This window comes from Eumetopias jubatus, unplaced genomic scaffold (assembly GCF_037043125.1).
Source record: "Eumetopias jubatus isolate StellerSeaLion01/CBP00866 unplaced genomic scaffold, mEumJub1_p1.0 scaffold_10, whole genome shotgun sequence".
Taxonomy (NCBI): Eukaryota; Metazoa; Chordata; class Mammalia; order Carnivora; family Otariidae; genus Eumetopias; species Eumetopias jubatus.
This window is the reverse complement of record NW_028274816.1, coordinates 39,022,367-39,050,087: the sequence shown is the minus strand read 5'-3', so window position 1 is coordinate 39,050,087 and position 27,721 is coordinate 39,022,367. Positions and strand designations below refer to the sequence as shown.

Genomic DNA, 27,721 nt, shown 5'->3' with positions numbered 1-27,721 from the left:
GTCAAATAAATAAAATCTTAAAAAAAAAAAATACACATACTCTTAAAAAAAAAAAAGGAAGAATTTTAAATTAAGATAGAATTCACATACCATAAAATACCCCAAACTACAGTGCATAATTTAGTGAGTTTTAGTATGTATGCAGAAGGTATGCAACCATCACCCTAGAAGGAAGCTCCGCACTCCTTGGCCATCACCCCCACTGCCCGCTCCCACTCCCTCCCTCCCCGCCCAGGCTCTGCGGCCTAGACAATGACCAACCCAGTTCCTGCCCCTATGGAGCCATGCTGGATGGTTCGTATAGATGAAAATGCACAAGAGGGGGGCCTTTTGTGTCTGGCTTCTTTACTCAGCAGAATGTCCTCAAGGTTCATCCATGCTGTGGGGTCAGCACTTCATTTGCTTCATGGAGGCATAACATCCCACTGTGTGGACAGCCCACGATGTGTTTAACCATTTATGAACTGACGGACATTTGGGTTGTTTGCACCTGTTGGCTACTTTGACCACTGTTTTTATGAACATTTATGTACAAGTTTTTGTGAGGATGTACGTTTTCCTTTCTTGTGAGTAGAGACCTAGAAGCATAAGTGATCGGATCACTGGAGAGTTCTACCCTTTCCTGTTCCCCAGGCCGCCACACTGTTTTCCAGCAGCTGCACCATTTCGTGCTCCCACCAGCAGTGTGTAAAGGTTCCATTTCTCCACATCTCATCAAATGCAACAAACTCCATTTTATTTTTAAAGTGACTTCTCTTGCTAATAAATGGAAATTATATGGACTCATCTCAAATTAATACTAAGCTTATAAACTGAAGGTAAACAAAAACATTTTCACCCAAAAACTCTCCTAAGAAAAGAAGCAAGAGATAAGTTCTAAAACACCCAAAGAATCAATTTCTTTCTGTACTGTATCACACCACTCCGAGGAATAAACAAGTAAGTATGGGCAGAAAAGGTAAATATATACTTAAAAGCAAAGTCTGAAACAAGTTATTGATTATGCCCAATCAAGTTGCAAAGAGGGCCGGTTGCCACTAGCCTCGGATTTCTCTGCAGAAAGCCCTGCCCACTGGCCTTTGTCTCTGAAACCCAAGCTGAACATTTCGTTGGACTGTTGGAGGGGACCTCCCTCCTACTGCAATGTGGCCCTGGGGACCATGGGGTCCCTGGAGATGGTGCCCAGTCCTTGCCCACGAGGCATCTCCCAAGGATGCTGATTTGCAGTCCCAGCAATAACTTCACTTGTCTGTGTGCTTCTGTTGCTAAATTCTGGAAATAACTTCAGTGCTGTGACCCCACGCACCTGGATGGGAATCTCTCTGGTGTGGATGGAAGGCACTGCCTCCTGCCAGGGGAGACCCGGGCTAGTCCTGACGGGCTGGCCAGGATTCTGAACCACACAGTTTGACAACAGTGCACATACATCTACATACACATGTACGTATTGGTCTCTTTCTCTTTAATCTAGAAATTTCAGAGGTGGATTGACATCATTTATGCCCACATAATTATGGAAAAGAGGTCTTCTGCTTAAGTTAAAATTTTCTGAAATATTAATGTTTCAAATACCAAAACTTTTTTTAAGTAGGCTCCATGCTGAGCTCCAATGTGCGCTCTGAACTCAGGACCCTGAGATCAAGACCTGAGCCAAGTTCAAGAGTCAGACACTGAACCAACTGAGCCACCCAGGAGCCCCTCAAATACCAAAACTTTTAAAGAACTGTTAAGAACTGACTTCCTAAAACATACCACAAACTTCTCTGCGTTCTCAGGGTGACCATGCTGCCCACGACATCACTGGCAGCCGCCCTCCTGAGGGCAGAACACACAAGGCTGCATAGTGGAACTCACCACACGCACGTCTACCTCCAGTGAGTTTCCACTTGGCAGAAGCCATATCCGCATGTAAACGGCACAGGCCAGGAGCACTCGCCCTGGGGAGGGGGCTGACCTGTGTCCTGAGCACACTGGCTCCTCGGTCCCCGTGCACCCTCTGCACCACATCATGTTGGGTGTAGGGAGAGGGTCCTTCAGGGGCCACTCAGGGCAGAGCCTGGCCTCTCAGGAAGATGGGGACTCCACCGTCCCCTACGGTTCCCCCCTCCCCGTGCCATCCACAAAGCTCCCGTGAGCCTCATCAAGTGCCTCTAAGAACTGAGGTCCAAGACCGCTCTCTGCCCCTCAGAGCCTCCCCCTTCCTTCTGGCTTCACATCAGAATTCTGGATCCAGGAGAAAGAAGTCTGGCCTCCGGAGCAGAGAGTGAATATCGTATACTTTGTACCTTGAACCTGGCCTCTGAATGGTATGGAATGTGATATTGGTGGAAGAGGAGTGGATAAGGCTGTCACATCTGGAAAAGAAGTACAGGAAGCTCTGGTGAAATTCAGACCGTACGCGCAGGCTGGGCCAGCGAGCAAGGGCACCCAGGGCCAGAGCGAGCCTAGGACAGACACAAACATCTCCTACCTAGGCAAGGAAAATGTGGGACGACTACTGTCACATGGCACAGAAACCCTTGCACACCAGGGTTCCTGCTGCCATGGCCGGGTCGGCCCCGCTCGTTTATAGCCACTTGGTTCACACCATTCACCTTCCCAGAGGGAGTGGACCTTGCTGCACTCAGAGCCCCTCCATTCCAAAGGAAGGGTGTACTTCGACACATTTAGCAAACAAGTGGCAACTTTCCTTACAGAGGTGGGAAAACGACTGCCCTGGTGCCTGGGCCATCTGGCCTGACAGCAAGGGCATGTTAAAGCTACGGTTCTGCTACAAACAGCTGGGCTTGGTACCCCAAGTGTGAAAAGGGCGAGGCTGGCCCGCTCCGTCAGTCAAGTGAAGCAAGGACCCCCAAAACACCGATGGCACCACTGCCACTAACGGTCACAGTCTGGCCCCAAGAACAGCCGTGCACAGCTTCAGGGCCGAACCAGCACCACAGCCCCGGGAAAAGCCAAGGTCACACAAGGCCCCTCAGACCATTACCTTTCATGAAGAACCGGCAGGTGGGTCGCGGCCTCACCTTCCTGTCACTGGGGTCCTTTACTTCGCCCTCCTCCAGGTCATCATCCTGAAACAAGGACAAGAGGGCTTCAGAGGGAGTTGCCAGAACCAGAGACAGCAGGTGGCAGCGGCAGCTGCCAACACGCAGGGCTTCGCATTCCCACAAGACTCGTGTCTTCGCTGCTCAGCAGTTCACGTAAGCGTCCACAACCTCAGGTCCCTCAGCCAGCACGATGGCCCGCTCCTAAGACCCAGGCATTACACAGGAGCACCACCTAAAAACACGCTGCGGAGTAGGGAAGGGAGGCGCAAAGCAGGGTTTCCCCACACTTCCCTTCATTAGCAATGCCGGGCAGAAAACGGTTACACTCCAGGTTTTTAACACTTTCTAGGTTTAAACAATATTTATAGAAAATACTTATGCTCCTTTTCAAATTTATTTTTATTGATTTTAGAGAGAGGGAGAGAGTGCATGCAGGGGGGAAGGACAGAGGGAAAGAGAGAGTCCCAAGCAGACTCCCCACTGAGTGCAGAACCCCCTGTGAGATCATGACCTGAGCCAAAATCAAGACTCGGACACTTAAAACAACCAAGCCGCCCAGGTGCCCCCAAAATTTTTTATGTTCTTAAAACTAAATGCTGTGGGGCGCCTGGGTGGCTCAGTCGGTTTAAGTGTCTGCCTTTGGCTTGGGTCATGATCTCAGGGTCCTGGGATCCATTGAGTTGCATGTTGGGCTCTCTGCTCAGTGGGGAGTCTGTCTCTCAAATAAATAAAATCTTAAAAACAAAAACTAAACACACCAGGGCGCCCGGGTGGCTCTGTCGGTGAAGCGTCTGCCTTCGGCTCAGGTCATGATCCCGGAGTCCTGGGATAAAGCCCCAAGTCAGGCTCCCTGCTCAGCGGGGAGTCTGCTTCTGGCTCTCCTCCTGCCCCTCCCCCTGCTTGTGCTCTGTGTCTCTCTCACTCAAATAAACAAACAAAATCATAAAAAAAAAAAAAAAAAAGAACAAAATGTTCTGGTATATTTCAAAGTGGCTCCTTAAAAAAAAAAAATTAAATTAAACACCAACATCCTCCAAAAGTCTAGGGCTGGGGAAGAGGGAGGTCAGACTCAGACCCAGGCCCTTCTCTTCGCAGTCCAGAGCTCCTTGGCTGTCAAGCTTTTTTTTTTTTTTTTAAAGATTTTATTTATTTATTTATTTATTTATTTATTTATTTGAGAGAGAGAGAGAATGAGAGACAGAGAGCACGAGAGGGAAGAGGGTCAGAGGGAGAAGCAGACTCCCTGCCGAGCAGGGAGCCCGATGCGGGACTCCAGGATCATGACCTGAGCCGAAGGCAGTCGCTTAACCAACTGAGCCACCCAGGCGCCCCGGCTGTCAAGCTTTAACATGATGCAGAGCCTGGGTGGGTCTCACCCTCAGGGATTCCAAAGGACAGCCGTGATCTACTGCTCTGTGCCCTGTCCAGCCCCCACTACCCTAGGGCCTCAGTCACCACTGACCTGCAGACACCCACCTGTGCCCCACAGTTGAGACCCCAGGCCCAGGGGTCACCTACAGCCCAGAGCCAAGTATGCAGCCGCCCTGCTGACCTCTCTGGTGGGAGGTCCAAGATGGAGCTCCTCATTGCCCCTGTGTCCTAGCCTGTTCCAGGGCAGTCAACTCAAGGAGTCACACAGGGCAGGGTGTGGGGGTCATTGGAGCATCTCACCCTCTCCTGCAGCATCACCCTCATCCAAAATACTGCCCAGTTCCACCTGGTCTAGGAGCCACTTCCTACCTGGTGCCACCCCACTCACTCTTGACTGCCCACACCCAGTGACCTTTCTGACCCTGGCCCGCCTTCTTCCTTCTCCGCTTCTGTTAACATGCGGCTCATCTCATTTTCAGATGACAGGTGAGTCTCCTTCCTCAGGGCCCCCCAGCTCCCTTCGCGACGGGTTCTGGCAGCACGGGTCATGGCCACCGCGGCTCTCTCTGCCTGAATGGGAGCTCTACCGGGCTGGACTGTGGCACGTACAAGCACAGCAATGGGCGTGTAGTCAATGGTAAGCACTTGTTGAAGGAAAAAATACTGAAGTCAAACCCTGGATTTACAACGACTTATTTTTAAAGCTTAGGTATTTGTATCATTTCTGCCTTGAAAATATTTACTTATTAAAAAAGCATTTTAAGGGCGCCTGGGTGGCACAGTTGGTTAAACGTCCAAGTGTTGGTTTCGGCTCAGGTCATGGTCTCAGGGTTGTGAGAATGAGCCCCATGTTGGGGGTCCATGCTCAGCATGGAGCCTGCTAGAGACTCTCTCTATCCCTCTGCCCCTTCCCGCTGTGCACACATGCACTAATAAATAAATCTCAAAAAAAAAAAAGGCATTTTATATACTGAAAAGAACAAATGCTGGAAAGTTATATCCTTTAAGAACTAAAAGATGACTTATTTTCTTTGAAAAAGATTAAATAATTTATTCAAGGACTTTTTTAGGTCCCCAAACGTACTCATCTTCTAACTGAAGTGTGTCCCCTTGGAGCACCAGCACCACCTCCCCACTTCCCAAACCACAGGCTGATTTCCTTACGTCTCAGAGGAAATGTGTTTCCTTCATGCGAGGGACAAAGCAGCGCTCTCCTCTGGTTCTTAGCATCTTCTTTTTACAACTGTCCTCACAGTGATGATCACAATGCTAACACCTTCCTGTGGTGTTTACATAGCTCAAATGGAGAGCAGATTCTTCATGGTCATTAGGAAAACAAACTCTTATGAAAGGTTACAACCTGTTCAAATCTCTCTGCTTCACTTGGAAATTAAGGTACAGGAGTTGCGATGAGGAGAGCAGGTCTGCAGTCAGGACTCACAGCAAGTGCACTAGATCAGATTTAAAGAGGTATTTCTGCAAAGCTGTGACTTTTAATACTTGGCAGAGCACAAAGGAGAACCACCCACCCATCTTCAGACTGGTGAGCAGTCATATGAGCCATATAAAGGAGTTCTGTGCAGCTGCTGAAAACGCTCTGTAACAGACCTAGCAACGCACGGTAAAGCACCCGCGATAGAACATCCACCCGGAGAACACCCACTGGCCGCTGCCCCCCAGCCCCCACACCTGCTAGGATGGAGACGGACAGCTGTCCCCGGTGCTATGCTGGGTTTATGGTCTCCCCTTTAATTAAAAAACAAACAAGATCAATAAATCACTCGGCAATATAATATCCCGAAATTTTCAACGAACCATTTAGTATGATGGCTTTTCAACTGATGAAAAATTAAAATGAGTTGTTAAATCTTGCAGAGTTTCATGCAAACACAGATCAAGAAAGGGGATTCTAAAGTCAAATTCACACCGCTCAGTTGTTGGTGGCTATCATGGTGAGTGTGTAATGCATGCGGATTCTTTCAGATTACCTGAATCACCTGATCATGTGGCTGCAGGCAGAAACAGTAGAGAGTGGGAGACAGGGAGAGGACCCAGTGGTCCAGCCAGAAGCAAACTGGTGCGTCTAAACACGGGACAGCACCCTTGACACAAAGGGAAGGAAACACACCAGAGATGGGAGGACGTGAGTCGGAAAAGTCAAAATCAAAGACCCACAAATACGTATCCAAGTGGTCGTCAAACCCAGATGGAAGGAATGGCTCTGGCAAGACCCAGCAACTGCAGGAGAAAGGAAGACCTTCACACGGTAGGAGCTGATGTTGGTGGGCTCCACCCACTCTTCTGAGAGATGCAGAGGCAGAAACCAAGCCACAGGTGAGTCTGCTGTTAAGTGTGGCTTCCAGAACAGGTGAGAGACTACGGATTAACTAAGGCTCCCTGGGGCTTGGATGTCAGGGACCCTCGGCCCCCACTCCACAAACAAGCCAAGGTGCCATAAATAGTTGGCCCACGCTGTGTGCAAAACCCCACCCCTACAAGTACCACAAAGCGGTACTTGCAGAAAGGTATTTGCACGGGAAGGGTATTTTGGCAGCACGCCAAACATATATAAAGGTCATTCAAGGTCTTAGTCACAAATTGTGTGGTTTAGACAAAAGAATTTTAAGGGTTTATTGCACAAATTGATGTCATCATCAGGAAAACTACCAAGAGGGCAGAAAAGTTGGGGACGGTGGGGGTGACCCCACCGCATATCAGGTCACCTGTCCCAGTGACCCAAAATCTAAAAGTGAGAAAAAAGGCAGGACAATGTCTTATGACAGAAGAAAAAATACTTGGCTTTTTAGACTCTTCATTCAGCTGTTGGGCAATTCAGGGCCGGGAGGCTGCAGAGAGGAGGCAGGCAACAGGGGGGTGGAGGGGGGGTGCTCTGGGTCCCAGGGAGCGTGCTGGGCAAAGAAACTCTCAGGGACATCAGTGAATGCATATTTTTGAGGTGTAAGCCAAAATGCACATTTCCTCCTCATAATGCATCCAGGTAGTTCACTTTTGATGAGCGGGCTTGAAAGCAATAAGCCAAAACACTCTCTGGGATGTATACTTTCCATGAGGCCAGAGGCTACTTTGCAGGGATTCACTAAAGGGGATCAAGCCAAAGGACTGGTGAGAGCAGGCTGTTCCCAGACGCAAGCGCAGACCTCTGACAGTCAGAGGGTGGGGGGCAGCTGGGAGTGCAGCCGGCAGGGCCCAGAGCAGAAATCGGCAGAGAAGCTCCTGGAGGGCAGCCGTGCTCCTGTGAGGCTCTGAGTCACATCCACAGTGCCTCGCCCTCCCCTTGCTGAGGTCTGCCTGTCTCCAAGGGGGGTAACAGGTCCTGCTCTACCCGGTCACTCTGGTAACAGTACAATGACCCTGGTACATCACAGGGCCCAGAGGGGCTGAGACCAAGAGGCACCATCTGTGGCGCGGGGAGGTGGGGAGGCTGGTTTTGCACAGCTGAATGAAGCTGTACTCAGGTCTCCTCAGCAGCACTGTTTCCAACTAGGCTGGGGGCCCCTCACAAGAAGGTGCGATGGACAGCAAAGCCAGCCAGCCAGCCAGCCAGCCAGCCAGCCAGCCAACCAATGGTAGGATCTGAGGGGACAAGAAAGACAAACTAGATTTTTATTCCACATGCTTTTTCTAGGGAACCAGCCAATTTCTAGACAACGGGCATTTTCCAGGGCTGGCTCAGTTCAACCCAAGGTCCCACACGACTACACCTAAGTAGTGGCAAGCCCGCTGGTGCGAGGACAGCAGGGTTCTCCAGGACCTGTAGGGAGACACCTGACCCTATATGACCATGGAAAGGTAGGAAAGGAGCTGAATTTCCCCCTAAGACTTACTCAACAGTTGAAGCAAGAACTCACAACTGATCCTCTCTGAATGGGACACAGGCTGCCAAGGACCCCAGGGCCATAGCATCCTGGTAATCAGGAGCCCCCTCCTCATTTTCTTGGGACGCAAGAAAGCCACGCTTTTCACTCTGTGACACTGAGAAACCACATTCACAGGCAATCTCAACCAATAACTTCATCTTCTGCCTAAAATTTCACCCAAACTGATGAACTTGAGTTTCACAGCATCTCTTCCCTTTGGTGACCCTGTGGTAGAGGTACATTTTCCAAAACTGGAAGGGACGCATAGCTGGAAAACCTAAGGACACCTGCATAATCACATCCTGACAATACCCTTTTAAATAAAATACCAAGCAAAGATTATTAACTTAGTTGTGAAAGATAAAAGATCTAAAATTCTGAGCTTGTAAGCACATACCCGCCCCCCCCCCACAAAGTTCTGTTCGTGTGAACCAAAGTTAGATAAGCAATGTTTAAAACCCTATAAATTTACCAGGCATAGCCATGCCCCACCACCACGGTTTGAAATGGACTGAGCACATATGTACCAGCAGCCACTAAGAAGTGTGGTGCTTACCATGAACCAATGGCAAGTGCTTCACTAGCAACCTTTTCCCTCCTCCAACCCAAAACATTTGTGAGACCTATTCCACACACCTTTCATTGCCATGACTCCTGGACAGGCAGCATCTCCTTCCCTGGGGTACTTAAAAAACCCCTGATTATTTCAATGTGCTCTATTCCTCTTTCAACTCCTTTGAGTAAAAGTATTACTCAGCAGGACTTTGGGCTCCCCCCACCCCCAAAACTCAACTTTTTTAAAGATCATGATTACAAAAGGAGTGCCTGGGTGGCACAGTTGGTTGACTCATGGTTTTGAGATCAAGCCCCACGTAGGGCTCCTTGCTCAGTGGGGAGTCTACTTAGGACTGTCTCTTCCCTCCCCCCACCACAAGCAAGCACTCTCTCTCTCTCTAATACATAAATAAATCTTTAAAAAAATGATTACTAAAGAGGCAAGAATATGCAATGGGGAAAAGTCTCTTCAACAAATGAGGTTGGGAAAACGGGACAGTAACATGCAAAAGAATGAAAGTGGAACATTTTCTTACACTATATACAAAAAACAAACTCAAAATGGATTAAAGACCTAAATGTGAGACCTGAACCAATAAAAATCCTAAAGAAGAGCACACGCAGTACTTTCTCTAGCATCGGTTGTAGCAACATTTTTCTATATATGTCTCCAGAGGCAAGGGAAACAAGCAAAAATATACTGGGACTTTATCAAGATAAAAAACTTTTGCACGACAAAACTGAGAGGCAACCTATGGAATGGGAGAAGATATCTGCCAATGACATATCCAATAAAGGGTTAGTAATATAAAGAAATTATAAAACTCAGTAACAAAAAAACAAATAATCCAATTAAAAAATGGGCAGAAGACATGAACAGACATTTCTCCAAAGAAGACCCACAAATACCCAACAGACACATGAAAAGATGCTCAATATCACTCACCATCAGGGAAATGCAAATCAAATCCAGAATGAGATACCACCTCACACCTGTCAGAATGGCTACAATTAGCAAGTCAGGAAACGACAGATGTTGGCAAGGATGTAGAGAAAGGGGAACCCTCCTACACTGTTCGTGGGAGTGCAAGCTGATGCAGCCACTCTGGAAAACAGTACAGACGGTCCTCAAAAGGTTGAAAACAGAACTAACCTATGACCCAGCAAAGGCACTACTGAGCATTAACCCCAAAAACACAAAATACTAATTCAAAGGGATACACGCACCCCTACATTTACTGCAACATTATTTATAATAGCCAAGATACGGAAACAGCCCAAGTGTACATCAATAGATGATGGATAATGAAGATGTGGTGTAGGCACACCATGGAATACTACTCATCCGTAAAAAAAGAATAAAATCTTGCAATTTGCAACAACATGGATGGAGCTAGAGAGTATAATGCTAAGTGAAATAAATCAGTCAGAAAAAGACAAACACCACATGATCTCACTCAGACGTGGAATTTAGGAAACAAAACAAACGAGCAAAGGGAGAAAGAGAGAGAGGCAAACCAAGAAACAGACTCGTAACTACAGAGAACACCCTGACGGTCAGCAGGGAGGAGGTGGGGGGCTGGGGGAACAGGGGATGGGGATGAAGGGGTGCACTTGTCTTGAGGAGCACTGCATGATGTATGGAACTGTTGAATCACTCTGTTGTACACCCGAAACTAGTACTACACTCTATGTTAACTTTCCTGGAACTAAAATAAAAAACTTAAAAAGAGAGACAGATCATGATCACAGTCCTTTCAACAGGATTATACATCATAAAAACCCAACCCATCCGTGTCTGAGAGGATATGTTAGTGTTACCTTCTCTGTAACCTGAAAGTCAGAGTATTTAAATAAATTATAACAAAGTGTGATGGCTTGATCCAAGGCTGAGGTGTTTGGAGGCACAACCCCCTATGATCCATTCCTAAGGGTCTTTTCAGGGACACCTCCAAAGACGCTCGGCCCAGCCGGCACCCTTGCCAGAGGACGGGCTTAGGGACAAAGATAACCTAGAAGAACAGACAAAACCTAAAGGGAGCTTCTGGAGCTCATCAGTCTCAAGAACTTAACAGGAACTGAAAATCCACGATGGTTTTAGTAGAATGTGACCTCAAGTGTTACTTAAAGATAGCAAAAAGAAAGAGAGAAATGATCTTTTTAATTGTTACACAAACCTAGAGCTCAAGTAAACAAAATCAGGGTTAGGGATTTTAATACACTCCACCCAGGAGCAGCAGACAGGGGAGGGTCCACAAACTTCCGCCAGCTACCAAGTGGCAGAACCAAGTTTTCTGAATCTAGCCTGGTCCCCCTCCTTGGTTTTTGGCACTCCCTAACTACCAGAGTGACTGCCCCCAGAACAGTCCTGACTTCCCAGCCCTCATGCGTCCTGTCTCCTGGACGCCTTAGCTCCCCTCACCGCCCCAGCCCCGGCAGCCCGGGCACTCACGTCAAGCTCCCCATCGTCGAGCTCCCCATCATCCTCCTCCTTGTTTTTCTCCTTGGCGGTCTCCAGGGGCTCCTTGTCCTCCACGCTGTGCATGCCCGCAGCCCCCTCGTCCCCAGGAGCTCCTTCTCCCTTCTCCTCCTCGTCCTCGGCACCGGCCTTCTCGGTCTCGTCCTCCTGGCCAGCGGGGGCTGGCTCCTCGGGGACCTCCTCATCATAGTCTAACTCATGCTCATCCAGGTCCCTGGTGACGGACGAGGCTTCGTCCCTCAGGTCGCTCGTGCGCTCTTCCTCCCCCCCGTGCGGGGGGCTCGTGGGGCCCCTGCTCAGACCGTGAGCCTCGGACTCCTGGTCCTGAGCCTCCTCGTCAGAGTGACTCTCCTCCTCCTCCCGGCTCAGTCCCGGGGCGGCACTGCCTCCATCCTCCAAATCAGCTCCGTCTAAATCCTGATCAGACCCGCTCTCCCTCAGAATGTCATCGTCCGAGAGCCCCTGCTGCTCCTCTTCTTCGTCCTCCGGAGAGCGAGGGTCCCGTTCAGGGCTCTCGGCCACATCCATCGGTACCCACAGTTCTGCGCAAGAGAGAGAACACAGATGCACAGCAGTTAGCAAAACAGAAAGTCAATCTTGGCCTGGTTTTCTTGGCCCCATTCTCATTCCCGACCTGCAGGAGGGACCAGGACCTGCACCTCTCTTGGTCCCACACGGCTCCTCCAAACCCCAGACCCCACTCCACAGACCACCGCTGCTGGCTGTCCCAGCAGGAAGGACGCTGGCTGGCCCTGCACACAATACCTCCACAAGGCTGCAAGTACTCCCTAAGCTGTATGTAAGTGCTTCACATCTGCAGCTATCCAGCAGAGACCTGGAGTACTTCTTGTCACAAACACAACCCGGCAGGTAAACAGAAAGTGAGCAATAAGATACGCATTGCAAGGGACAGCTTTTTGGATTCTTAAATTATTTTTAAAATTCCAGAAAAGTTGCATTATGGAATGAGGCAACCAAACTAAAGGCACGCTGCTATTTTTCTGGAGCCGCCCTCAAGGGTCTGGAGCAGAAACCCTGGCCGGCCTTGTCCCCAGGTCATGGGCTATGTCCTGTTCCTGAATGCACTTCTCCAAGTATGGCTGCGATCGCCCCATCAGAATCACTCGGGATGATCTTTGAAAATGCAGACCTTGGGCCTTCTCACAGATCTGTATGTCGGGGCCACCAGCAGACGCTTAGAAGGTGGCGTTCATCCGTGCATGCTGTGATTATCTTACAGAACAGTGGAGAACTATCATTCTAACATAGTATGTCACGGAAAAGACCTCTGGCAGAAAATTTTAAGTATCTGAGTAGTTTCCTATGTAAAAAGACCGTCATTTTAGAAGATTTTTTTTTTTTCTATTTTTACTAAGCTAGACATAATCATATAGTGGACATTTTTTCATTTTCCCACCTCCATGCCCAATGACAGGACATTGTTCCCTTTGTTTTAAATGTAAAAATTGCGCAGAGTGGGACAGGAGTATATGCACTAAACCAACACCAGAGAGCGTTCACCAGTGCGGCCTGGAGCAGGTCGCTGCTGAACTAGTTTGGAATAAGAGGGACAGTGAAAGGCTCAGCGTTTCCTTGATTCTTCAAAATTTTAATTTAAAATAATGTATGTCACAATTATGCAGCTTGGTATCTCAGCAAGATCTGGAAACACACACAGGAAATTATATACTTTAAAGAATTATTTTATGCATTTATATAACTAAAAACTAAACATATATCTTTCAAATTTATACTTTTGAAAGGAGAACCTGTGTTTAAAGATGCACATACCAAGAGATGGTATCTTAACCTATAATTAAAAGGTTTTTTTTGCAGTTAATGGAAATTATTATAATTGAGTACACATTAAGACAAACCACTTAAAATTCACCATTTTATAAATCAACTAAATGGTCAGCAAAAGAAATCTACAAACCAATCAATCCATTCACAGCCACAGTTTTGAAAATGATTCACTTTTCAGTCTTCCTAACTGCACTATCCAGAGGTAGGACTATTGGGAGAATTTTTAAAAACAGTCAGTCCTCAAGGGGCGCCTGAGGGGCTCAGGCAGTTAAGCGTCCAACTCTTGGTTTCAGCTCAGGTCGTGATCTCAGGGTTGTGAGACTGAGCCTGGCATCGGGCTCAAGCTCCGCACTCAGCACGGAGTCTGCTTGAGAGTCTCCCTCTCCATCTGTCGCCCACCCCACTCCCGCTCATGCGTGCTCTCTCTCTCTCTCAAATAAAAAAGTCCACAAACAACGGACTCTGCTGAAAATCAAGGTAGAGCCCTACGCCCCACAGGGCAGCGCCTGTCCCTGTGCACAGCATACCTACCACCCACAATAAAGATAAGCAAGGTGCCCAAAAGCTAAGGGTTTTCTGCTCTCAGCTGCAGACAGGGCCTGAAGGGAGCGGGGGTTAAGCAGCCACTCAGGGCCCCTTCCCCTTCCTTACCGAATAGTAAGATTTTCCTTTGTGCATGAGTCCTATGCCCATCTTTGCTTAGTTTTTATCACACTGCATATAAGAAATCTTCACAGGAGGGCAGTGACTTTCATCTCCCCAGCTGCTGAATCTAGACCTGTACCCTGTGGGCAGCCGGTCACATGGAGCTGGTTACTGAACCTCAGACATCCTACTTGAAACCTGACAAATTCTTCTTTTTTTTAAGGGGGGAGGGGCAGAGAGAGGAAGAGAGAGAATCTTAAGCAGGCTCCACACCTAGTGTGGAGCCCAATGCGGGGCTCGATCTCAAGACCCTGAGGTCATGACCTGAGTTGAAACCAAGAGTCGGACTCTCAACTGACGGAGCCACCCAGGCACCCCCCGCCCAACAAATTCTGATTCTCACATTTTATAATCCAATGGCAACCCTGGAAACAAAATGACTTCTTACTTAAATCAATCAAATGTTATCTAAAATTGTATGTCAAACTAGTTTAAAAATCTGCAACTGATAAGTTGCAGAAAAACCCAAGTCTGCTACTGGCCTCCGAACATCCTACCCTGCTCACAGATACAAGCTCTCATAGCCTGGTAACAGCCCTTTTTCTGGGGCCCAGATGTAAACAGGTTTGCACTTTGGTTTCACTGTTACGATTAGACCCAAACTGCTTTTTATATTCTGGGAAACTGAAATCAAATCCTAGAGTAAGAAATGGAAGAAAAAGAGTACCTAACTTCAAATTACCTGAACCAATGCAAAAAGTGGGCCAGGCCAGTGGGCAGTTTTCCCCTTGGTGTGCTGCAGTTTTATGGGGCACAGAGACAGTGCAACAGTGTGGGCTCTGCGTTAAGAGCTGAACCCCAGCCCCTCCGCTTCCTAGCTTCAGGATCCTGGGCCAACTACGTACACTTGCCACACCTCAGTCTGTCTCTTCACCTGAAACACGAGGACAACAGTATCCACTTCACAAGGCTGTTGCAACAATTAGATGAGATAAGCCTGGTAACATGCCTGGCACAGGTTCCACATATTTGAATTTAAACTGAATTAGCGAGAGGACGAATAAAGGTAATCCTCAACTTCTAAGAACCAGACTCCTATCACCTCTGTCAGACGCATTTCCAGTCTCTGGGTGCACTTGATTAATTCATTCATGGTTTCATTTGACAAACAGCTCTCTACTCAATGGGAGACTCTATCATTGCAAGGATGTCTGCAATAAAGCTGACAGCCACCACCATCTGCTAAGAGATGACCCCTCTGTGTCAGGTACCTGACCAATCCTTCACGTCAGCCTTCCAAATAAGCCATGTTCCCTGTCACAGATAAGGGGACCTAGGCCACATGGCCACTGAGCAGGTATCCTGGGACTGCGAATCAGAGCTGCTTCTAGGGCGTGTAGTCAATTACAGAGCCCCGCACTATGCATGAAATGAGCTGGTGCAACCTGCAGAGGAGCCCACCCCTGCTTTTTGCCATTGTTTCTACAGGAAAATGGGACCTGAGTTCCAAACTAATTTTATAAACTCTTTTCGAACAGAACCCACACATACTGGGGACTTCTACTGAACCAGTAGATTTTGCCTGTTTTTCTTTTCTCTCTTTTAAAGTTTTGTGCTGATCCATCTACAATTCTATCTTAGGCCCTCTAGAAACAAAAACATTCTCATGTACATAGAAAAGTTAACATACCATTTATATAGTCTATTAGTTAAAATAGTTATGAACATATGGAGGTCCAACTTGTGACACCATTTATTTTAAACTTGCCTAAAGTTAGAATCTTATACATGTAAACTAAACATGAATCCAAGAAAAACCCCAAAGGTGCACACCTTTATACCGATGCCACGGGAAATGCTGACTGAAATCACGATCCCGAGAGGCTGGTGTATTGTGGCAAGGAAAGTAATTTTAAGAAGTACTATCTGAGTACATCCCCCCACAGTTTAAATTTTGGACATCACTTCAACATTCCAAGGACACCAAGATTAACTAACTTCCTGACTCTCAAAGGCAGTTTTCAGAGCTGACCAGAAGGTGGCAGGGCAAAAGGTCCCGGGGCACACCTGCTACTAGAAGGGGGGCTTAGTGCTCTAGGGTAGTGGTGCTTAGCCTCAGGGGACATGGATTGATTTGAGAATCTTGATGAAGGGGACAGGATGGCTCCTCTCCCTAGAAAAACCTGAATGTATGCAATTTTTATCTCCCACTTTAGGGAGTTCAAAATCCCCTGAGGCTTACCCACCACTCTCAAATTGAGAACACTTGCCCTAAGTATAGTATATGTTATTCTAGTACATTTCCACACTAACCACGCTGTCCACAACTGTTTGTCTGTAAAGTCTGTTGGCAGACCCCTCCCCTCCACAAAGTACCTGAATAAAAGGGTTCAGACTCACCTCTGTGTTTTTCAAGCTCAGCAAACAGCTGGCCCTTAGTAGCAGTGTCCCATGTTATTGTCTAAATTGGGTCACGTCTGAGACTGAAAAGGGGGCACTATTAACAATTCCAACAGGTGGGACACCTGGGTGGCTCAGTTGGTTAAGCATCTGCCTTCAGCTCAGATCATGATCTCAGGGTCCTGGGATGGAGTCCCACATCGAACTCCTTGCTCAGCGGGGAGCCTACTTCTCCCTCCGCCTGCCGCTCCCCCTGCTTGTACTCTCTCCCTCTCTCTCTCTGACAAATAAATAAAATCTTAAAAAAAAAAAAAAACAAACTGAAAACAAACCAAACAAAAAATAATTACAACAGGCATGAAGAGGAGCTGTCCTAGGCACACTGGGACACACAATCACCCTTAGGAGGCCGTGACAATTTCCTGAGGAGTCACATCTTTTCTTTACCTGTGGAACCCCTTAGGATTTAACAATATGAGGCTGCACACAGGTGAGCACCTTGGAGAGAAAAATGTGCCAAAGAATCTACCTATTAGAAACAACCTGAGCCACACCTTGCTGCACAGAAGAGAAGTGTCACTGGGGGTCAGAAGATGGTTTGTGTTCCAGGCCCTGGGCTGGGCAGGTTCATGGTCTCACTGGGCATCTACGTCCTGTTTTGAGATGAATTCAATTTGGCAACCACCTGGGTGCACACTTTAGGTCAGGTGCTAGGAAGAACACGCAGCCTATCAAATGCAGACAATGCCATGAAGGGTCCTCTTGTGTCACATCTTCACCAACTCCCGGTTCAGAGTTTTTACTCAGTTGTTCTTCTCACACAATCACCTTGTAATTGAGGATTCTTGGCGAAGTTTAGAACTACCTCTTCGGTTCTTTGACCCACAAGATGGTGAACTTGCCCAGAGAACTGAATGACAAGTGTCCATCACTGTGTTTCCACCGCACACTGCCTTTGGCAGACGATGCTCGATAAATGCTTGTTGAATAAATGACAAAATCTTGTTACTTGAGAAACTACCTGTTGCATACCAGGAAGAAACTGGAAATAAGCACCCCATTTTTAGAAGACTACACCAGAGTTCAGACCTGCAGTGGGTGCTGCCTCACCTCCCAGCAGCCACGCTGGAAGGCTGCACACTGATTCCAATGGCAATGCTAAAGTGCAGAGCATTTTGGGAACTTCTCTGTTTGAGGGACCTTTAGAACACGCAAGTTCTTTCCTGGTGCTCTAGTAGCAAGCAGGTATTCCTCCCCTCAAGGTAAGTCACTTTGAGAGGTCAGGGGAGACCATTCAGAGCCTGGTCTGGTACATGAGGTGAGCTACCAAGCCAGGTAAGATGCTTTGTGGTTAAACATAGGGTACGACTATTGAATGAGACCAATTTTCTCATATGACTTATATATTCATTGCCAAAACAGAAGTTATAAGGCAGTTTTGGCAAAGGAACAGCAATGAAATACAAGCATAACCTTTCAGGATAACAACTTTTAAAGAGCAATCCCTACTTGAATGCTCAAGTTCTGGTACATTTGGTTAAAAATTCTGATTCATAACTTCACAGATTTACAACATCTAAAGGAAGAACGTCAAAGTCGATGACAGACACCACCCCCAAACTGACTAAACTTGACCACCAAAACTCCTCAGGAAAGAAGCACTCACCTTGGGATGATGATCTGTAGCTGTGAAAAAGCAAAAAACCTTCTTATACATAAGCAAGGTCACAGCTTACCTGCTGGCTCTCTGGAATGATTCCACAAAGCTTTCTTAGAACATTTGGGAATTCCCCACCCAAAACCAGAGAGGAGTTCCAGCCTTCGGGACACACACACGTGCTCAGACTGTAAAATCCTCAGGCAAAGACTCCAACTCCACTCCACGAGCAATAGGAGAGAGGTGAGTCTCAAAGAAGAAACGATGAGACAGTGCTCTGCCCCCAGGAAGTACTACAGATGCCAAACACTCTCTTCTTCCATTTTCCCCAAACGGATCGAACACTGACCTACTCTTGCAAAAGAGCTTGCTGAACAGAGCTCTCTTAAAACGATCAGCCACTCTACACAACAAACGCGCTGTCATAAAGTATTCGAGAAAACTTAACTTTTAGCAGAAGCAAGGCTGGAAGTGAAGTCTTAGGCTCTCCCAGCATGATAGCTACAGTTAGTTTATCCAAAGGACTCGGCATCCTTCGGGATCCTAAAGGAGCAAGGAAGTTTATGCCTAAGAGTGGAGCGCGAGTTGGGGCACAGCCAATACATCCAACCTGTGCACACTGAAGCTGAGGGAGCAAGTTCCGGGAAGCTCCAGAGAGCTCAAAGTTCCGAAGAGCCCATCCCCAGTCCGGGCTGGTCTCCTCTGGAGGGCGAATCTGCGTGCCTCCCCCCCCCACCCCCGCCGTGGGCGGCAAACATGTGCCACGCGAATGTCCCGGAAGAGAAATGACAGCTTCGGGAGAATGGACTCCACCGCGGGGCGCAGAGGCAGCCACGGGGAGTTCGGGCTCCAAGTAGGTTCCAGGGCTCCCCGGGCCGGCAAGCCGCGGACCGAACGCGGGATCGTGTCTGTTTCCGCGACCCCTTCCCAGGACCCGAGAGCCACGCTTGGCCGGGGACACAGCCCGGAGCGCTCCCCGGAGGCGGCGGCGCCGGGGCTCCCGGGCCTCGGCTCCGCGCCGCCGCCACGCTCCCCGCCCGGCCGCCTCGGCCTCCTCCCCGCGGGCCCGGCCTTCCCGCGGCCGCCGCCGCCACCTACCTCAGCGCGAGGGCGGGGAGGGGGCCACGGCTCCGCTGGCGTCGGGGCGGCGCGGGGAAGACGTCCCTCGGCCCTTCCGCTCCTCACAGGCTCCGGCTTCAGGCGCGACGCGGGCGGAACAAACGGGCTCCACTACCCGCGGGGGCCGGCCATTGTGCGACGTCATCAGGCCGCGACGGTCGTCCTGCGGGCCGGCGGGCTTCCCTCGCTGGCCCCGCCCTCCGCCCGCTTCCTTCCGGCCTCCGCGCGGCCGCCTCCGCGCGGCCCCGCCCCCGCGGCGCGCGCCCGCTCGAGCCAGCCACGGCGCAAGCGCCGCCGGAGGCCCCGCCCCGGGGCGTGTCTCCGAGCCCGCGCGCCGCCGGCCGTCCGACCACGCCTGCGGGGCGGGCCGAGCCGCGCAGGTGGTTTCGCCCCCGGAGCCGGAAATCCTATCTCCTCCCGCCGGGCCCGAGAGCTCCCGCCCCGTTGAGCGTGGGCACCTGACACAAAGTTATTCATTTTTCGGATATTGAGTTTAAACCTCAAAGCCCGGACGTTTTTAGCTATTTCCGTCGGACTAAATCGCTTACGCTCTGTTGAGTATAGTCAATTCAATACAAAATTAATCATTTTTGAGTATTGAGTTTAAATGTCAAAGCTTAAGATTTTTAACCATTCCCGCTTTCTTAAAAATAATTAGCTCAACAAAAAAATCAATCATATTGTAGATACTAAGATTCAATATCAGAGACAATTTTCACTACTTCTGTGGGAATAAACAGCTCTGCGTAATACTAAATGTGATCAGCTTTCTGTGAGCGAAAGGACATCATGTGGTATTGGGAGCATTTGGGCAGCTTACCAGCTGCGCACAGCCCCTCAACGTGGAGCCAGCCTGCAGGGGATCAAACAGCACTTTTTATGTTTTTTTTTTAAGATACTATTTTTAAGTAATCTCTACCCCTGATGTGGGGCTTGAGCTCACAGCCCCGAGTTCAAGAGTGGCACGCTCCACCGAGTGCACTATTCCATTTTAAAGAGGAAGGTCCTGGGCTGGGTTCTTAATCATTTGTGAACAGGGGGCCCAGGTTTTCATTTTGCACTGGACACTGCAAATTAGATAGCTGGTTCTGGGCGTAATGAAGGGTTTTAAGAGATGCTGAGCAGAGCGGGCCTTCCCTCAGCCCATCTTCCTCCTCCAGAAAGCCTGCAGTAAAGAGAGCTCCTCCTTGGGGCAGCCTGCCACCGTTGGGCCACATATGTAAGTGTCTGGCGGACTGTGAAGTTGCATGAACTCCTAGACGTTTGCCCCGTGTTATCTGAACAAACGAGCAAGGGAAGAAATGGGGGCATGCAGAGAGTTCCCATACGACCCAGCAATGACACTCGGGTAGCTAACCCAAGAGAAATGAAATATGCACGAAGACACCCGTACACCGACGGAAATTGGCAGCAGATTTATTCACAATTGCTACAAAGGGGAAACAACCCACATGTTCATCAACTGATGATAGATAAATATGGTCTATCCATTCAATAGAATATTAGTCATATAAAGGAATGAAGTCTTTATAAGAAGAGGTAGCACCGAGTTCTCCCCCCACCCCCCCCACACCACATGAGGGCACAAGAAGGTGGTGCCTGCCTCCCTGGAGGAGGGCTTTTGCCAGAACCCGACCACACCAGTACCCTGTCCTTGGACTTCTAGCTTCCAGAACGGTGACAAATAAATTTCTGTTAAGCTGCCCAGTCTGTGGTATTTTGTTTTGGCAGCCCGAGCTGACTAATACATTCCATGTCCATGAAACATCCAGGAGGGGCAAATTCATCAAGTCAGAAAGTAAAGAGTGGTCGCCAGGGGCCGGGGGAGGTGGAATGGGGAGTGGCCGCTACTGGGAACAAAGCTTCTTTTGGGGTAAGAAAAATGTTCCGGAGTTAGTGGTGATAGGCACGTACTACAAACCACTGAATTGGGTACTTGAAAAGGGTGAATTTTATGGCATATGAATTATACCCCAACAAAGCTATTATTTTTTCACTTTTAAAAAAAGATTTTTTGGACCCTGGCCTTGTGACCTGAGCCGAAGGCAGACGCTTAACCAACTGAACCACACAGGTGCCCCCAAAGCTATTATTTAAAAAAAGGAAAGAAAAGAAGTAGAGGCAGACATGGGGGGGCAATGCAGGATGGGAGCAAGGAGCGAGAGGAGGTGGGGGGAGGGAAGGAGCGAGGGCTCTGTGGGAGAGGGAGAGGGCCAGACTCTGTCCAGGGTTCTACCTCCTGAAGGAATCTCCAGCTACCCTCCCTTTTCTCCACCCACCATCCTCACGTGCGGGGGCGGGGAGGGGGCTCATGCCACAGCTCCAGCCACTCCCCTGCTCCCCACCCTCCCCCAGACACCAAGAGCCACCTGACTATAATCTCACTGCTCCAGCCTGAGGCCCCCCCAGCAGCTCCCTCTGCCCCAAGATAAGCTTTGAACCCTCGGGTGTGTTGTCCCTGCTCCCTAACCCATCTCCAGCCCTTGTGCCCCCTCCCTTGCCTTCAACTGGTTGCACACTTTGCTTTGCCCCCAGGCCTTTGTCCATACCATTCCTGCTGCCTGGGACGCTGCTCCCACATTTCCTTGCCGAACTTTGATCCTTCTTCAGGCCTCACCCAGGATGGACCTTCTTCCAGAGCCTTGTCTGTCTCCGCCGCACGACTATGAGCTCCCGGTCAGGCACTGAACAGCCAGCCACAGTATCTGCAGCACCGGGAGTATGTGTGTGTGTTGGGGGCCCGCATTCAGAAAGACAGAAAATGGCTGAGATGGGTCAGAACCCAGTCTCCGTGAACCTAAATACCATGGGCTTGGATCGCTGTGCCTTGAGCCATAGGCCCTGGGTGTAAGCATATAAGCAGTGTCCCTGTGAGCCTCAGTTTCACTGCTCTATAGAGCGGGGCTATTCACACCTGCTGCCTCCTTCTCCGGAGGGAAGGAGGAGGCCACAAGGTGGCAGGCACACACAGTCGTTGGTTCACAGAGCTCCCTGCTCAGGCAGGCTGTGTGCTGGGCGTGGTCGTGACATCCTCGGGAGGCAGCCCGCACTGCGATCTCTGTTTTACACCAGAGGAAGTAGAAGCTGTGAAGGGCAGAGCTGGGACCTCACCCAGGGAGTCCGACCACAAACCCCAGGTGTTCTGTGTCTCCAGGTGAGGTCACTCTGGCTGTGACAATTCTGTAGGAGAAACATAAACCTCTGTTTTATCCACGGGGTCATTTGGAGTCAAAGGTCACTAGCAGCTGCTCTGACGCTAACTGGCAGGCATGCACCCCACACATTCAGAGTGCTGATTGACGTGGGCCCATCCGGCCAGGGCCATTGGGCTGGTCAAAGACAACAGGCCTGCATGAACATCACTTACGGCCCGAGATAGCTGCCACCACCCACTGAACTGTGACAGGTGTTTGCACGGTGGTTGTGGGGGGGCACCGAGTCTGAGTTTAACAAGTGTGTGATTCTACACTGGGTGACAACCACTTTGGAAAACAACGGGCATATCGAGAGCAGTGCTCTGTGACCAACAAGGCAACCCTAGATGGGTGCTCTCAAAGTGGATTCCTTGGGCGGCCGCGCAACACCACGGGACCTGTTAGGAATGCACATTCTCAGGCTCTGTCCAGAGCTGCTGCGTCAGAAACTCTGGCTGTGGGGCTGGCAGTCTGCCTTTTCACAGGCCTGGGGATCCGATGCCCCGTGGAGGGCGAGACCACCAGACTGGACTCTTTCACCCATGGCCGTGAGGAGACATGAGCAAGGGTACTCACAGAAGATCTCTTGATAACAAATGAAAGAACAAAGGGGGAAAAAACAGAAGTGGCCCAAATGTTCACAGCTGATTGCCGTATCGAACATATGTTACACATTGTAATAGATGAGTCTGAAGTGTATGTCTGTAATGTCTATATGGATGAGGCTGTTTTCTTTCCACTCTGGGATGCTGCTTCAAGGGCGGCATTTACTGCCTGACTGAGGAGTGACGGGGAGCCACAGTAGATATTAAGCAGGGGACATGAAGAAAGTGCATGTTGGTGATTTTGGAGCCTCATCTGAAGCTCCTGCAACTGAGTCACCTGTGGGGTCTGTTGCTTTTCCTCTTGGTTTTCAGTGATCTGGTCCTGTTTTATAGCATGCCTTGTACTTCTTATTTGATGTTGGACATGGTGGATACATTTTTGCAGGGTGCTGGGATGGCCTTATCTGCTCCAAAGAGGGTGAGGCTTCATTCGTATGAGCGGGTGGTTTCAGCAGATCACCGGGCCCTATTAAGCCTTGCTTCCAGGCTTTGCAAGGGCTGGCTTGTTTTTGAGAGCGTGGCCCGTCCGTGCTCCCGGGAGTGGAGTGTCTGCACTCTCAGAGGACGGTCTGCACCGTCTGCCCCAACTCTGTGTCCGCAGGCTTGATCTGCAGTCTGTTTCTCCTGCTTTCATGCTGCTGCGGCCGCTCATCCAGCTCCTGGTCTCCCCAGCTGCTCCTCTCTGCTGGTTCTCATGGGTTCCCCAGCACGGGCGTAGGGGCTAGTCGCCACTCCCCGGGTTTGCACTCAGGATGCTGGGCTCCTTCTCTCCAGGCTTTTCCCTCAAGTTCCAGATGTTTTAGACCCTGTTCCCTCAGCTCAGCAGGGTCGTGCTTGCAGTTGTCTACCCGTCCCCCGCCCCCCCCCCCCCGGGGTGGATGCGGGGTCACTTTGTTCTTTCTCTTTGCTCAGGGGTGATAGCCCCACAGCTGCCCGCGTTGGCTGCCCTCCAAATGCGTCTATGCACGTATATCAGTCAGTACGTCGGGGTTTTACAGCTGTCTTTAGCCGGAGGCGGCGGGGGTTGGGGGTCCTGGGGGGGTGGACCCGCATTCTCACTTCTTCAAGGGGCTAGTGCCCGCGGGAGCCTCTGCTGTTCTCTCAAGCTGCCACCAGAGGGCACACCAACCCAGGTGTTCTCCACTCCTGGGGGGGGGGGGCGGGTCGGGGATGTGGGCCGGGGTAGGAGCTGGCAGGTGCTGTTCTGGCTGCCAGCGCCCCTCAGCCTTTCTCATTCTCCAGATGGCCCCTTGGGTGCTGCCGGGAAGGCAGGGCAGGCCTCAGGCTCCTGCACGTTCCAAAGCTGTCCATCCCCAACTGGCGAGGGGCGCACGCAGGCGTGCGCGCACACAGTCCCTTTCGTCTTCATCCACAAGTTCGTTCTCCAGCTTCACGAGAAAATTAATGGAGCACACATTTCTATTCAGCTTTGTTCTGTATTTGGAATTGACTTCTGGGGGTGGCTGTGGACGTGGCTTGCAGGAAGGGCCCCCTGGTTCTGTGTGGGACCCTGACTCCCCGGGGGACCCCTGCCCCCTCCAGACTTTGTCCCAGACCCCCAAAGGCTGCCCAGCACTGACCCCACCCAGCTTCTTCCCTTCCCTTCCTGGAGACGTCCCGGGATGGGCCTCAGCCCAGCCAAGCAGCGGCTGCCCACCCCCTCCTCTCTGGTGAGGCTGAATGAGTGAGTCAGTGAATGATGTCAGTTTAGTTCCCAACTCACAGCCTTTACCAAGAGCTGGGACTTCTTCCCGCACTTCCCACGGTGACAGCGCGGGCACAGCACCCTCGTTCCATGCCGCAAGGCAGCCCGTGGCTTCCCCATCCCAGCGGTCAGTGACGCCCTTTCTGGAAGACAAGGGGACTGTAGTGGCTGGTCTCCAAGATGGTCCCAAGGAACCCTGGCCACTGGGACTCGTACTCTGGAGCAGCCCCTCGATCTGGGCTAGCTCATGATGGCTTGAGTTGGCAGGGGCGGGGAAAGGCACTGTGTGTTCCTGGGGCCCTGAGCTGCTGTAGGATGTCTGGCTTTTCCACTGGCATGGCCACGTGGAGAGAGCCGGGCTTTGCCGTCCCAGCCAGCCCCAGCCTGCCAGTCCTCCCTGCGAGGCAGCAGGTGCATGAGCGCCAGCCAGGTGACCCTAGACAACTGTGGTCCCAACCATCACCATGCACAGAAGACCACCCAGGGGAGCCTGCTGCAGAAGTGTGCACAATGACAAAGTGGCTGTCCTTTGAGCCCAGCACCAGAGAACCAAGGCCACAGGGGCTCTGCTGCACCTGGGACCCAGGTTCTGCACCCACGTGGCCCTCCAGCCCTGTGATGACGTTACCACCAGAATATGACTTGCTTTCTTTTAGCGCCAGCCTGCTTTCATCTCTACGCCAATGACTTTATACTTCTGCCCCGATCTTCTTTTATACAAACACCACCTGAGCTTCTAGGAGCACCCCCCACCTTCAGCAGAACCCACTGCTGAATACCCGAGCGTGCTGCTGAAGTACTACTTAACAACCGGACAGCATGGCTGCCCACCAGCCAGAGGGATCACAGCCATGGGACCAGACATGAACCATTTGGTTTCCAGGCCGTGGAAGAGGTCCAGAAGTCTCCAAGGAGGGTCTGGCTGGCTGAGGTAGAGGGCCCTTGGTTATGGACAGATGGTATGGAAGTCATGTGGTAATTTAGCACTGAGGCAGCTGAATACCTGCATGCTTCTTTGAGGACTCACTCAGACACACCCTCCCTCCTCAGGGCCCATCGGACATGCCCCGGCATGTGCCATCTGCAACACACATTTGGAACACCCCCTTCCCTGAGCCTCCACCTCCCAGCTGGATGTTTTCACCAACTGCCAAGTCCCTAAGCCTAAGGACTGAGAGGTGACGTTCTAAGAAATCTCACTGTGGCTCACCCCCAAACCCTGCCTTTAAGAGCATGGCAAAGTGGCCTTTCCTGCCCATGCCCTGCTCTGGTCCTTGGGACTGAATGTAGGAACGCTGCCACGAAGAGGGAAAATGTTTTTTGGTCATTTTTTCTAATTACTGAATCAACCCACCTTTATAGAGGAAGACAGATAAAGAAAATAAGGTGATCTGGACCCTGGGTATGTACCAGGATCCGGGCATTTCCAGAGTCTCGGGGGAGGAGTGGCCACCCAGCCCTGTGGCTGAAGACACCAACTTTGTAGAAGGAGGGGCTTGGGTTCAAATCCCCACTCTGCGTGCTACTGCCTCACCTTCCTGAGACTCTGCTTTCTCTTCTGAAAAACAGTGGTACTAACAGATGCCAGCATGTGGGGATGGTTGCGACAGCCACACAAGACACCACAGGCCGTGCCCAGGCCTGGCACATGGCACGCTCCTGGTGGATGGTTGCTATTAGATATGAACACGTTCATGAATAGGAGACAATACTCACCTCTTCTTTTTTTTTTAAGATATTTATTTATTTGAGAGAGAGAGAATGAGAGAGAGAGAGCAGGAGTAGGGGAGGTCAGAGGGAGAAGCAGACTCCCTGCTGAGCAGGGAGCCCGATGCGGGACTCGATCCCGGGACTCCAGGATCATGACCTGAGCTGAAGGCAGTCGCTTAACCAACTGAGCCACCCAGGTGTCCAATACTCACCTGTTCTTTACAGATGGCTTTTGCTTACTCTGTTACGAACATCTTGCCATGCCAATCAGTACTTCTTACGCATCCGTGATTTTTTTTTAAGATTTATTTATTTATTTGAGAGAGAGAGAGAGAGAGAGTGCATACAGAGGCAGAGGGAGAAGCAGGTTTCCCGATGAGCAGGGAGCCAGATGTGGGACTTGATTCCAGAATCCTGGGATCATAACCTGAGCCGAAGGCAGATTCTTCACCGACTGAGCCACCCAGGCGCCCCATGACATCGGTTTTAACCAATATTGTGCTGTGGGGACACAGCATTGAGTTCTTACCACTCTGAATGGACATTTAAGCTGTCAGCGAGTGGTCTTGTTGCAAACAAAGGCTATGTAACTGCTCCATAACCCCAGGAGATGCTGCTGGGGGTTTCTTGGGAGGCTGCTGGCTGTAGGGCTCCTGGGACACAGAGATGGGGGGGACACAGCATCTGTCTACAGTGCAGGTGAGCTAGTGGCTGGGAGAACTCAGGGCAGAGTGAAAGACAGGTTCTGGGTGGTTCCCAGAGAGGAGCAGGACTCCCCAAGATCAAGGGCAAGGGGAGTGGAGTAGAAGAAAGACCCAGCATGAGGCTGATGTAGGTTCTCCTCTGTCAGGGGCGTCCTGCTCTTAGGATTGGCTGAGACACCGTGCACACAAACAGCACGGCGTGTGGGGTGTAGCAGGTGGTCCCCGAGTCTTAGTTGTTGCCGCGGATTTCATTTGCTGCCGTTAACTGCACAGCTAGGCAAGCCACTTTCCCTCTCTGCACCTCTGTTTTCACTTCGACAGGCCTTGGTGGAGACGGGATTGTAGGCACTTGATTCCATTCTCTCCCGAGGTCCCTGTGCCTGTGGCTCCTTCTGGAAGGCTGCTTGATAAGGCAGCAGATGGCTTCAGCACCAGCGAGGCAGGACAGCGCCCGGAGCTGTCCAGGGTCTGAATTCACGGTGGCAGGGGGAGGGCCGCAGAGGCCTGGGCCACGGGGAGGTAGCAGCAAGGATGGCGGGAGAGGGACACATACTCTGCGCCTGGGAACAGTGACCCTGCCATGCGACGGTGGCTTGTGGGATCACTGCCTTCCCAGAGGTCTGGCAGCCCTAGTGCGGAGCTGGGGTGCCACGCTTAGGGGCACGAGGACTGAGGCCTGCCCTGTGCAGGTGCCTCGGCCAACCTCCCCCCACCCCCCATCAGCCCTCTCCCCGATCTCTGTGGTCCAGGGTCAGCCAAGCCCTGGATATCACAGTTTTGGGAACAAGTGGATGAAAATGCCACTCAGCCTGAGCTTGGGCGCAGGAGCCCTCTAGCTGTGTTGTC

The 27,721-nt window shown here is 50.6% G+C and overlaps 1 protein-coding gene across 5 annotated transcripts in view; it reads right to left on the bottom strand.

Moving 5' to 3' along the window:
• ZC3H18 (zinc finger CCCH-type containing 18) overlaps positions 1–19,102 on the bottom strand; it is a 60,230-nt gene extending 41,128 nt beyond the window's left edge. Inside the window, exons 1-7 of one of the 5 annotated variants that reach the window (XM_088027533.1) lie at positions 18,937–19,102; positions 17,848–18,381; positions 16,736–17,160; positions 14,524–14,715; positions 11,304–11,872; positions 2,987–3,071; positions 2,286–2,354 (exon numbers count right to left, since the gene is read on the bottom strand). In XM_088027533.1, the coding sequence (XP_087883659.1) occupies positions 2,286–2,354; positions 2,987–3,071; positions 11,304–11,858 (709 nt within the window). In that variant the 5' untranslated portion in view covers positions 11,859–11,872; positions 14,524–14,715; positions 16,736–17,160; positions 17,848–18,381; positions 18,937–19,102. The remainder of the gene's footprint in view (positions 1–2,285; positions 2,355–2,986; positions 3,072–11,303; positions 11,873–14,523; positions 14,716–16,735; positions 17,161–17,847; positions 18,382–18,936) is intronic. The other 4 variants (XM_088027532.1, XM_088027534.1, XM_088027531.1 and 1 more) reach the window with 4 other exon arrangements.
• Positions 19,103–27,721: the final 8,619 nt, after the last annotated feature.